The sequence below is a fragment of the Amblyraja radiata genome, chromosome 1 (assembly GCF_010909765.2).
Source record: "Amblyraja radiata isolate CabotCenter1 chromosome 1, sAmbRad1.1.pri, whole genome shotgun sequence".
NCBI lineage: Eukaryota > Metazoa > Chordata > Chondrichthyes > Rajiformes > Rajidae > Amblyraja > Amblyraja radiata.
In genome coordinates this window covers 83,871,670-83,885,057 of record NC_045956.1, presented here as the reverse complement: position 1 = coordinate 83,885,057, position 13,388 = coordinate 83,871,670, and the positions used below count along the sequence as shown (strand labels likewise).

Sequence of the window (13,388 nt, the reverse complement as noted above, 5' to 3'; positions counted from 1 at the left end):
ATTCTTCCCAACACAGCTGAGCCCTCTTGCATCATTCACCACCCCACCATCATATACAAATCATTACACGTGCATCTCTCCTGTCTATCTGCGTTTCCATGAAACCTGAAATTGCTGGATGTACTCACAGGTCAAGCAGTTCCTGTGACTGATAAAATTCGTTTTTCAAGTCAATATCCCATTATTCAAACTATTCTTATCTGACCATCTTTAATTTATGCTTGCTTAAAAACCACTCTTCTTCAGCATCGTAAAATCATGAAAAGCTTGACGATGGCCCTTATTCCAAATACCCACAGTGTAGCTGGTGTATTACTTATGCAATCCAGGTATTTGGCAAATAACTGCACATCCTGGTATTACAAAATAAAAACTGAAAGGACTGGAAATATTCAGGTCAGTTAGCATTGGGGTGGAAATAATCTCAATTAGTATTAACATTGCTGTCTGTCCTTTTCAGTACTTCCAGCAAATGTTTTTACATTTTATCCCTCAAAACCAAATACTTTTGTAGGCAGTTGATTTCTATTTCTTGCCTGTTGTTAGAAGATGACATATGTCAGCATTTTAGTTGAAAATTCTGGGCTAAAATTGCAGGGGTTTACAAAAATTATCCAGAAATGATTTTCAGAAAGCATAATTTGAACCTTTTGATTGACGTTTGGTATTGACCATGTTTTTCTATTGGATTTTCAACCTGTGGCTACCTATAATATACAAATTAGTGTGAATCATTTGACCATGATAGCCACATATAAATTAATGAATTCGTTTTTTTTATATATGCAAGATGCTATGCAGAAAGCAATCTTGTTCAATATGAAGATTAATAAATGCCACAGCTCACACATTTTTTTTGCATGTGTGTACAAGTGGCTAGGTGAATTGACATTTACCTTGCCTTAGTTGCTGCAGAACTCTCTTGCCCTTTTACTCTCAATAAAACTAACGAGAAAGGTTTTAATGTTGATTGAGCCACAACAATGGGCTGTCATTAATCTGCACCTGAAAATGTTCGCCTATTCCCCTGCATATCCACCAGGATGTGGCCAAGTGGTAGTCCTTAGCCAACAGGAAGCACACACAATGTTCATAGCGAAAATGGGAGCAGAATGAAGTGAAGCACAGCCTGCTGATGATTGAGGGGTTTACTTTTTGAGACCAGTCACAGGGGATGTAGATTTTTTTTTCGTCTATTGTTTTTATAAACATATTCTCAGCTTTTTGACCACAGTGCAGATTTCACTAACTAAGAATACAGGTTTTTAACAACAATGGTTCTTTAATTTTTTTAGTGGTCTAGTGAGTTTAAGGCCCTAGTGAGACCACACCTGGAGTATTGTGTGCAGTTTTGGTCCCCTAATTTGAGGAAGGACATTCTTGCTATTGAGGGAGTGCAGCGTAGGTTTACAAGGTTAATTCCCGGGATGGCGGGACTGTCATATGCTGAGAGAATGAAGCGGCTGGGCTTGTACACTTTGGAGTTTAGAAGGATGAGAGGATGTCTTATTGAAACATAAGATATTAAGGGTTTGGACACGCTAGAGGCAGGAAACATGTTCCCGATGTTGGGGGAGTCCAGAAGCAGGGGCCACTGTTTAAGAATAAGGGGTAAGCCATTTAGAACAGAGATGAGGAAACACTTTTTCACACAGAGTGTTGTGAGTCTGTGGAATTCTCTGCCTCAGAGAGCGGTGGAGGCTGGTTCTCTGGATACTTTCAAGAGACAGCTAGATAGGGCTCTTAAAGATAGCGAAGTTCGGGGATATGGGAGAAGGCAGGAACGGGATACTGATTGGGGATGATTAGCCATGATCACATTGAATGGCGGTGCTCGAAGGGAGGAATGGCCTACTCCTGTACCTATTGTCTATTTTTAAGAATGCAAGCCATGAAAGAGAAAATGTAGTTTGCTTTCCTTGCTATTGCAGTGAAACCATAGTGTCCATAATCTACTTTCACACTGCTCCAGTAGAATTTACGGTTAATTTCCACTAATCAGGCAAAGATCTATATTATTTCTGGTGCAGATAAAGTGAAAAGAATATTCTTGCAACTAGTCAGCAGCATGTCTAATCCATCCCAAATATCTGACGTGCATTTTTACAGTAAATTGACTAAGGCACAGGAAAGTGATTTATTGTTAAACAGCCAGCAATGGTGTCACATTATAATTTGAGATTGTCATCCACATGTTACCATCAGGTGTTTCCAATTATTTCAGCTCTAGTTGCAAGAAATTAGTCTATAAGTGTGGTGAGGGAAATGGGGCATTACAGAACTTAGTGAACAGCAGAAAATCACCAAGGAGATTAAGCATCTGAGAAGTAAATCGAGAGGGGGGGGGGGGGAGTGAGGGAAAAGAATGGAGAGGGATGGACAGGAAGATAAATTAGAGTGTGAATTCAAAGTTTGAATTTACACAGAAGGGTGGTCAGCGCCTGCAACACGCTGCAGGGGTATGGTTGAAGCAGTTATGATAGTGCATTTAAGAGACATATGGATAGGCGTAAGGACATTGATCATATTCAGGTAGATAAGAGGTGATCTTGGCATCATGTTTGGCACAGACATTGTGGGCTGAAGGGTCTTTTCTTGTCCTGTGCTGTTCTAATGTCAGGCTTGATAAAGAAAAAGAAAGAAATCAGAGATAGCAAATGAAAGAAAGGAAAAGTAGGACTATTTTCTTCAAATATTCAAAGTCTCCAATAACTGAACATTAATGAATGAAGTTCCACAATTATACGTTCAGCTTCTGGGCAAGGGAGGTTGGTTGGCAGTTTTTACCTCATGTTGCCAATAAGGTATTGCTATAATTATAATTATTTGACAAATTTCTAGGGTGATAATTTCGGCAATTAACATGCAAACACAATAATTCATGAAAACCACAAGGAGATTTAAGGGCAAGATAACATTTTTATAGTTTACTGTTTATCTGCTCCTATCCACAAATTATTGGGGGCTTTGCATATCAATAATGACGAAAGGCATTCAGACTGCGAGGCAGCATCTATGGCTTCGCCCAACACCTCCGCACTTCAACTCCCCCTCCCATTCCGTATGCGACGTTTCTGTCCTGGGCCTCCTCCATGGCCAGAGTGAGTCCCACCGCAAATTGGAGAAGCAGCACCTCATATTTTGCTTGGGTAGGTAGTTTACACCCCAGTGGTATGAACATTGACTTCTCCAATTTAAGGTAGTTCTTACTTTCTCCCTCCTTCCCCTCCCCTTCCCAGATCTCGCACAGCCCAGTCTCCGCCTCTTCCTTTCTTCTTCCCACCCCCACATCAGTCTGAAGGGTCTCAACCCGAAACGTCACCTATTCCTTCGCTCCATAGATGCTGCCTCACCTGCTGAGTTTCTCCAGTATTTTTGTCTACCTTCAATTTTTCCAGCATCTGCAGTTATTTCTTAAACAAAAGGTATTCAGACCGTACCTTTTCAGTAAAATCTCTTAGATTAAAGCAATTACTTTGCAGGCAGTAATTAATAAGATTTAATAGTTTGTTTTTGTTTTGTGAAACTGAATTTTAGAAAAAGAGAACAGAAGATTTACCAGTTCGGGTGGTCAGTGTTCCAAATCTGAGTTCATATGGGAAAAGCTTTCTAAGCTCTGAATCAAGTACAATCAATATGTTTCCTGCAATGACTAAATCTCCAAGCCTGGACCAAAACCTCAACAGTACATCAAGAATATTTCTTCAGCCTTTACAAGTCCTGCCATCAAAACCAATCCCAAGGTAATACACTGCACCTTGTATTGATTTTATACAATAATCTATAATCCAACAATAGGTTTAACAATTTATACAACTCCTTATGCACATTTAAACTTTAAAGGTGTTTCACAGGAATGCAATTAAACAATATGTGACAGAGCCACGTAAATAGTTCACAGGCACACTGACAGAATACAGCTATTGTATCCCCATCTTTATCAGTCCTGCCGCTACCACAAAATAGCCATAGATTGTCCACCATCCATTAATGGGTGAACAAACTTTATCCAACTAAATGTTGTGCAAACAGAAATCTCCGCCTCTGCTCCGTCATCAGCAGTGCTGCCTCAGCATTCACTCCTCTCTTCCTGCCACGGGTCTAACACAGATGCAGATGATTTGCAAATTCAGTATAATTTCTGAGAGATGAACTTCAGTTCACTTATCTGCACAATCAGTAACACTGCACTATACGTGTTGCCTGACTGACTACAGCAGTGCCTAGCTTATCTGGTATTAAAACCCTGATCCATGCCTTTGTCAGCTATGTGCTTGTTTATTCCCGACTCCTATGAATTCCTAGCCCAATGCGTTCAATGCACCATGACGGTGCCTGCCTACTTATAGAGACCCAGTTCATCACTGGCATGATTCCCATTCTTACTTTTAGATCCCATTCGCTCTCTGTAATCTGTTCTACTCGCAGTTATCTGCACCCCTCTAATTCTGGCCTCTTGAGCACCCTAACGGTAATCACTCCACCGTAGACAGGTACATCTTCAGCTGCCAAGATCGTTATCTTTGGAATTCCAACTCCTCATCCTCCTTTAAAACTTTCAGAAACCTTTGATTAGAATACTAATTGAATTAAATGTTTCCATTTTAAGTGTCCACTACTAGTGAAAACCAACGGTCGAAAAATGGCACATATTAGCATTGCGGTATTTATATTTAAATCTGTAAAGGAAGCAAAGAACTTGACATCGTAGAATCGAAGCATATGACTTTGAAACCATGATTGAAATCTGGCAGAGACCATCTCCACGTGTAGTCTTCTTTCAGCAAGGAGAGAAGCACACTAGCAGAAAAGGCAGCAGCGAGCAGTATTGAAATTGTTGAAAGTTAATTAGGGGGCTGAGGTTGAGTCCTGCTGTCAACCTTGCACAAGTTTCTGCCTGTTATAATTGCATGCTTGAAGCTGAGACACACTTTGCTGGTGCTTCTCAGAAGAACTTGGTTGACTGTCAAAACTTTCCAAAACCAAAACTCAGAATTGTCAGATTACGGAACACGAATGCTAAAAGAAATTCGTGTTGGAAACGTTTAAAAAACCTGCAACTTTCTGATCCCCTTTATGTTGTGTATCACCAGCAGCTCCTAAACAAGGTAAAAGTTGTGGCCAAATTAATTTCCTTGCTTGTTAAGTCAACTGAAAAAGTATTTTTGATGTTTTCTTTCGAGCCTGCTTATTAAAAAAAAAATCTGTTCAGGCCATGCATTTTCTGTTGCCATTTCATGAATATATTATTTCAGCCACTATTCAGCCATATTATTTACATGCTACTCCTTGCCTGTTCAAGTAGAAAATCAGCAAAGATGGAATTAAAACAGAAAATGCTGGAAATACCCAGTGAGTCAGGTAGCTTTTGCAGAGAGAAACAGATCTGAAGGGTCTCAACCTGAAACGTCACACATTCCATCTCTCCAGAGATGCTGCCTGTCCCACTGAGTTACCCCAGCTTTTAGTGTCTATCTTTGGTTTAAACCAGAATCTGCAGTTCCTTCCTACATGAAACAGATATTGTCGCGGGTCAATGTCTCATCATCAGAACTGGTGTGAGCAAGAGAGCCAGAAGGACTACAGGAAAAAGATCTGTGTTGTAAATTTAGCTAGCCCTCTGTCAATTGTTTTAGAACAATGACAATGGCATCAAACCGATGATGTATTGGAATGGTCAAACCAGCAAAAGCAAGATAAATTTAACTGGCCCCATATCATCATGAGTGAATGAGACATCAAGAGTGCTTTCAAGTTTCACCTACCGCCAAGCCCAAAACAATTCAGCTGCAAACCTCACTCCAGGCTTGATTGGGCAACAGGAACAGTGGAGAATGGCAGACAAGGCAAAGGTTTTTGAAATTATTAAGTCAAGAAAGGCTCCAAGGAGTCAGAGCACTACAGGAAATAATTAGTTTCAAAGGCAAAAATAAAATCAATGACTAGAAACCCATCTGGAACAGAGGAAGCTAGTTGTTGTGAGAGGCAGTTATTATAACCCTGGAAATGAACTGTTGGAGCTTCTTGGGGAAGTAGTTTCTATGCAATCATCATTCACTGATTTGCCATGACTTTCCATCCTTAAGGAATGGAAATATCCCATGGTATCCACAACTCCTCTGTTAACACTGCTGCACATAACAATCTAAAATCATGGATATCAAAGAACACTCATGTAATGACTACTTCAAATTAAAAAAATAAAGGCCCCAGGGATAAGGAATGTCTATCATCTCCATTGACTGAAGAATCCATGTCAACACTGGCTGCAAGACAAGAACAAATTATTATTAAGTCAAAATGCTATAATTCACTACTAAGTATCAGAACGGAAGCATTAGCATCATAAAGAGAATAATAATTTATGGGTAAAGTCCTAACATTACTAAGTTAAGGTAACAAAACACAACATTCCTACTCCACTACATATTAAACCTGAAGTTATGAGTTAGTGTGTTGTCAAAGAGTGGGCAACAATAAATATACAGTAGTCAGTAATTTAGTTGGCCAATAGAAATAAGTATAATAAAATTGAAAGATTGCCCTACATAATAAATTAGTTCTTTAGGCATTTTAGCTGTTAATCTACATCAATGCCTCACAGATCATGAAGCGACAATCGTTTGATGTCTGATGAAATTTATAAATGAATCAAGAAAGGATTATTGGAATAGGGTAGCTTTTGAAATTAAACATTGTTTTACAACTTCAAAGAATATTCTTGAGAAACTGCCAATTCTTCCATCTTTTGGGAATTTAATTCCAAAAATAAACCATTCAATGATATGAAAGACCATCTTAAATCCTTTCAGAGCCGTTGTTTTCCTTGTGTAATATTTATCTCATTCCATATGCTGATGAAAGATTAGATCACATGATATTTAACAGACTGCAAATTAACCTTTTTCTGTTCATGTTATAGCATTACAAATGAGGGGATGGAAAATCAAGAAACTACAGGAAAAGATCCTCAGCAACATGAATGGTTCACTAAATATTTTTCATTCTAGAAATGAGTTAGATAAGCATGTTTTTATAGAATTTCATTTAATAAATTATTTGTGATGTCCTCAATCACCATTTCTAAGATTCCATTGAAAATAGTAATAATATTTTCACCAGGATATGCAAATATTGTTCTCAGCATAAAGTAGTGGGAATTGTCTGTCAGCGTTTGAAGTAATTCCTTGTCCCGCTCAGCATATTCCTACATCAACCAAATTGCCACATTTTTTGTTTGACGTGTATGTGTGCGTGTAAGATTCAAGATTTTAAAACTCTGACACAAACATTAACTCTATGGGGACAGCATGCTATTCTTTAAAAAACTCTTGCACTTTATACGGTCAAGTTTGGTTTTGTTAGATGTTTAATTTAGAAAAAAATAATCCTTGCATTTATTAAATGTAGACTACTGTAGATGTGGTTTTAGCAACTATTATTATGAAATTGAATTAATGAACAGCAAATAGATATTTTTTTAAAGTATTGTCTTGCATGCCAGATAAAATGCCTCAATTGCAGGGCATTATGATTAAAAATGAAAGACTACCTCGTATCTTAAGTAATTGAAGAGATAAAGTTACAGAAGTTAAAACAACACAGCACTAAAAGAGTCCCTGATTTAATCATATTGCTTGATTTTCAGTTAATCAGTATTGACACATCAGAATTGCAAGATTGCGCATCCTCATTTTTAGAACAACTGGTTTGTTAAATAGTTAGCTAAAGGATTTAGAAACAGGGGGACACTGTGGAGAGCAAGTGGGAGCCTTTCCAAATAACAATTTAGGTTAGTTTTGCTATTTGATGTAATCCATTTATTTGAATGTTAGAAATGGCAATGTTTTACTCAATTCTTCTTAAAATTAGCACAAGATCCATTTTGGTTTGGATTTCTTTCTTTAACAAAATAAATTCCTGATTGGAAAGATGAGTATTTCCCAATAGAGGACAGGTGGGAACTATATTAAGGACATAGAATATTATAACACATGAAAAAGTCCTTCAGCCCACAAGGTCTGTTCCAACATGATTCCAAGTTAAACTAATCTCCTTCGCCCACACGTGATCAATATCCTCCATTCCCTGCATATCCATATGCCTACTTAAAAGCCTCTCAAACAACACTGTTGTATCTGCCACCACCACCACCCCAGGCTGCGCGTTCAAGGCACCCACCGCTGTGTTCTGGAAACATGAGATGGTTTTAAGTTCTCTTTAAGGGACAATTCTGAATGAACCTTAGCACTGTGGGAGAATGTAGAGAAAATTGAGGTACAGGATGATTAGTATCCACGCTGTGTGGATGCCAAAAATTATTGGGCAATTGATACTTACAATATACTGCTAACATCACACTTATGTTTAATGCAGAAAGATCAGACTCCTCCTGATGTTTTTTTAATTTGTTAGTGGAATATGACTATAATGTAAACAGAGAACATGGTGCTATTTATACAGTTTTTAAATGTAGCAATGTTGTAAATATATATAATGAAATAAATTACATTTTTTGAGCATTGCCACTCAGAGAAGGAATATTACTACATACACCAAAAAAGCAAACTGCACACGCAGGGCTTAGTAACATATCCTTAAACTGTATCTACAACTATTAGAATAATAAGCTATTCACTTACCATATGTGAATGTAATCAGATTCAATCTTTCAGAATCACTGCACAAATTGATACCTGTTTGAGATGACTAACAAAATACATACGGTCCACCGAGTCTGCGCCAAAAAGCAATCACCTGTATACTAGTTCTGTCCTACACACCAAAACCAATTCATCTACAAACCTGCACATCTTTGGAATGTGGGAGGAAAACCGGAGCATCTGGAGAAACCCCACAGTCACAGGGAGAAAGTACAAACTCTGTAGGGGTAGCACCGGTGGGATCAAACCCGGGTCTCTGGTGCTGTAAGGCTACAATACTGCTGCACCACCCTATTAATTTCATTCTCTGCATTAGATTCAAAATAAAGATTTATTGTTACCTTTCCCTCATAGATTGCTGCAATAGTATAGGAATCTAATGAGACCCGATCTGTAGCATTCTTGTGTGTCTGAGTATGTATGTACTTCCCTGGAATCAGTCGTGTAAATTTGCTATATTGATCCTTGGGGTAAAAAGGTTGTCCTGAGCAACTTTAAAGATTGGACCATCTTTAATGAAATTATGAATGAGAGGTGACCTCATGCATGATTTTGAGGGATTGGTTGATTTGATCACGTTATTGTTAAGCATGGAATTTAGTGCAGAGACTCAGAATGGATAATTATTTAGAATTCAGCAAGTTAAATTTCTTTGGCTCAGCATCACAGTCCTCCAAGATTAATTTTAAAAGTTTACGAACCTTTCAGCAACGTTCATGCCGAAATCAGCTGACTAACAGAGGATCAGGTGGGGTAGTGGTGTCGAGCTGCAGGATTTAATCAATCTTTTTGAACAGCAGTGGAGACCCGAGGGGCCTGGTGCCCTGTGCCTGTTCATCTCCACAGTTCAGAACATTACTTGTCCATGTTGGGGAGATGGCACAAAGTGCAGGTGCACTGTTGTGAATGGAGCAGCGAGAGAGCAACAGACAAAAATCACTGGAATATAAGATGTTGATCAATTATGATTATATTGGCAACCTTCACGCTACAACATTTCAGGTCATGAAAATTATGCCCTACCGAATTCACAAGTCACCAAATGTAACGCATGCACAGATGACAGTTTTGTGCGATGGAAATTGTTCCAGGAACCCTCCCCAGTACTGCAGAGGCCATCTGAACTTGAAGGTCCAGCAGAGCTACAGTTCTGGTGTGCTGGAAAATGAGTGGGGAACTCTTTAAGGACATGATGGGCTGAATGGCAGCCCAAATTCAAATTTCTTCAATATTATGAAATGGAACAGCCACAAGAACCCATAAACAGATACTAGTTGAAAGAATCAACTAACAAGCTAAAGCACAAAAGGAAACAATGTTCCTCCATGTTCGGCTGGCATGTTGATCATCTTCATCGTGCATTTTGCAGACTTATTTGTGCACTCAGGAAACAATATATTTTAAAGTAATTTGCAAACCTGGTTTTAAAATGTTATGTTTCATTTGTTATTAACCAACAAGCAATGACAGAAAGGAATTTCATAAGACTTGGGTCTCTATTCCTTGAAGCGCATGAGTATGAGGGGTGATCTTATAGAGGTGTATAAAATCATGAGAGGAATAAATCGGGAAGATGCACAGAATCTCTTGTCCAGAGTAAGGGAAATCGAGGACCAGAGGACATAGGTTCAAGGTGAAGGGGAAAAGACTTAATACGAATCTGAGGTGTAATTTTTCCACGCAAAGGCTGGTAGGGGGCCTATGGAATAAGCTGCCAGAGGAGGTAGTTGCGGCTGGGACTATCCCAACGTTTAAGAAACAGACAGGTACATGGATAGGACAAGTTTGGAGGGATATGGACCAAACGCAGGCAGCTGGGACGAGTGTAGGTGGGAGGACATGTTGGCTGGTATGGGCAAGTTGAGCCGAAGTATCACTCTATGACTCAAAGATCAGATTTAATCTGTGACTGCATGACAATAATTTTTGCATGAGCATGATAAGCTGCAGACAAAATCACTTATAAAAACAGTCGGTACTGGAAGCATTTAGTCAGTTGTATATACACAGTACAAGAGAGCGAAAGAGAGAGAGAAAAGGTTATCAAGTACGGATTATTATTTTCACCAGAACCCAGGGAGATCAATAACCAGAAATGTCACCCCTTTCTCTACAGATATTACCATATCAGAGTATCAACAGCATTTTCTGATTTTATTTTACAATGGAACTTTATTTAGACAATACTGACAATCTTTATTTAGACAATACATGATATTTTACAATTAAAAGCTTTATTATTCATGTTGCACATGTTTATTTACATTTCTGCATTTAAAGGCAAAATCTTTTAATTTTGTTGAAACAGTTGACCTGACAGTAGTAAATCTCCAGCACCTGGATACTCCAAAGAGTCCCTCATGAACTCTTCAAAGACTTCTTTAAGCATTTTGAGAGATTTTTTGGTTCTTTTCTTGTAGCGCATGTTTAACAATTTGTCAGCCAGGTAATGCAACCATAACACATTTGTATGTGGATTGTAGTCTTCCCAATTGTTACTAAGAAACAAAAGAAAATATTCAGTTTTAATAAGAGACGTGGAGACTTTTAAAATGTTATTTAAGATTTTCAGAACATGGTTAATTTTGATTAAACTTGGGAATAAAAGAAAAATCCATTGTAAGTATTCCACAAAGTTAATGCCAATTTAAAAAAATCAGCATTTTGAAAATGAACACAAAAAAGGTTGCAATTCTACAAAGCAAATAGCTTGTTTCTCAATGCGGAAGGGAAGTTACACTGCTACACGGGTGGTTTTAAACTGAATAAGGGGGGTGGGGTGTCGAATGGGATAGTGGAGGATGGAGTTAAAGGGAAAGGGTTTCTTAAATGTGTGAGCGTAGAGACAGAGGGGTGTAAAATGAGGGTAGAAGCAATAGGTAGCAAGGTGAAAAGTAAAAGTGGCAGGCCGGCAAATCCAGGGCAAAAATCAAAAAGGGCCACTTTTCAGCATAATAGTATAAGGGGTAAGAGTGTTGTAAAAACAAGCCTGAAGGCTTTGTGTCTCAATGCAAGGAGCATTCGTAATAAGGTGGATGAGTTGAATGTGCAGATAGCTATTAACGACTATGATATAGTTGGGATCACGGAGACATGGCTCCAGGGTGACCAAGGCTGGGAGCTCAACATCCAGGGATATTCAATATTCAGGAGGGATAGACAGAAAGGGAAAGGAGGTGGGGTAGCGTTGCTGGTTAGAGAGCAGATTAACGCAATAGAAAGGAAGGACATTAGCTTTGAGGATGTGGAATCGATATGGGTAGAGCTGCGAAACACTAAGGGGCAGAAAACGCTAGTGGGAGTTGTGTACAGGCCACCTAACAGTAGTAGTGGAGTTGGGGATGGCATCAAACAGGAAATTAGAAATGCGTGCAACAAAGGTAAAACTGTAGTGCGTGGGTCTCAGAATGAAGCACGAAGTCGTGTTTTGAGAGGCACTTTTTATTATGTTCCTCCCGGTTGTAGGGAAGACCAAACGAGAGGAAGATGGCACCCAAACCCCTGCCTTTAAAGCCTCCGGCTAAGGGCCGCCTCCGGACTGAACCACTCCTGTGCCAAGGGGTTCGACACTATGATGGCACAACCCTTGGGAGCCGCCACAGGACCCCCCCCCCCAGAACCGGAGGCACGAAACGCACCGGCGGGCGCACGACCCGGCCGGCCCGCGTGCGGAAGTTAGCCGCTCGTGGGGCTTGCGGAGGCATAGGTGGAGGGACAGGACGAGGGACCGGCGGGAGGACAGGTGGAGTGACAGGCGGAGGGGGCCGTGAAGGGGGGCGCCCTCGAGGCCGAGGTTGGGCAACTAGCACCGGCTGGTCAATGTCCAGGTGTGCCGGCTTCAAACGGTCAATCGACACTGCCTCCGGCCAGCCCCCCATGTCCAGGACAAAAGTCGACTGCCCGTGTTCCAACACTCGGAACGGGCCCTCGTACGGCCTCTGGAGTGGCGTCCGGTGGGCATCACGGCGCAGGAAGACGTACGGGCAGTCCCTGAGGGCTGATGGCACGTGTGGGCGAAATGTCCCATGGCGGGACGTCGGGACGGGTGCGAGCCTGCCAACTTGCTCGCGAAGGCGCTTTAGGGTGGATGAGGGCGTTCCCTGCTGCCCCGGCGCCGACGGCACGAACTCCCCGGGCACCGTGAGTGGCGACCCGTAAACGAGCTCCGCCGATGATGAGGCCAAGTCCTCTTTGGGAGCGGTCCGGATGCCCAGCATGACCCACGGCAACTCATCCATCCAGTCCGGGCCGGAGAGTCGTGCCTTCAGTGCTGCCTTCAGCTGCCGGTGGAATCTCTCCACCAGACCGTTAGCTTGCGGGTGGTAAGCCGTGGTGTGGTGTAGCCGCACCCCCAGCAAGCGAGCCATGGCTGACCACAGCTCGGAGGTGAACTGTGGCCCCCGGTCTGAGGAAATGTGCGCCGGCACCCCGAAGCGAGCAATCCAGTGCGCGGACAACGCACGAGCACACGTAACCGTTGAAGTATCGGTCAACGGAATGGCCTGCGGCCACCACGTGAAGCGGTCCACCATTGTCAGTAGGTGGGTGATGCCCCGGGATGGCGGGAGAGGGCCTACAATGTCTATGTGGAGATGGTCGAACCGCCGGTGAGGTAGACCAAACATCTGGAGAGGCGCACGGACATGGCGCTGGATTTTTGCCGTCTGGCACGGAATGCAGGTGCGAGCCCAATGGCCAACCTGCTTGCGCAGACCGTGCCACATG

At 41.2% G+C, this 13,388-nt stretch overlaps 2 protein-coding genes across 3 annotated transcripts in view; one reads left to right on the top strand and one right to left on the bottom strand.

Annotated features, from left to right (window-relative positions):
* The window catches only part of fam184b (family with sequence similarity 184 member B), a 232,613-nt gene extending 223,878 nt beyond the window's left edge, over window positions 1-8,735 (top strand). The window contains exons 15-16 of one of the 2 annotated variants that reach the window (XM_033026050.1): window positions 3,538-3,743; window positions 6,923-8,735. In XM_033026050.1, the coding sequence (XP_032881941.1) occupies window positions 3,538-3,743; window positions 6,923-7,010 (294 nt within the window). In that variant the 3' untranslated portion in view covers window positions 7,011-8,735. The remainder of the gene's footprint in view (window positions 1-3,537; window positions 3,744-6,922) is intronic. The other variant, XM_033026059.1, reaches the window with a different exon arrangement.
* Window positions 8,736-10,688: 1,953 nt separating this feature from the next.
* haspin (histone H3 associated protein kinase) overlaps window positions 10,689-13,388 on the bottom strand; it is a 79,248-nt gene continuing 76,548 nt past the window's right edge. Inside the window, exon 15 of the mRNA XM_033026042.1 lies at window positions 10,689-11,161. Within this exon, the coding sequence (XP_032881933.1) occupies window positions 10,954-11,161 (208 nt within the window). The 3' untranslated portion in view covers window positions 10,689-10,953. The remainder of the gene's footprint in view (window positions 11,162-13,388) is intronic.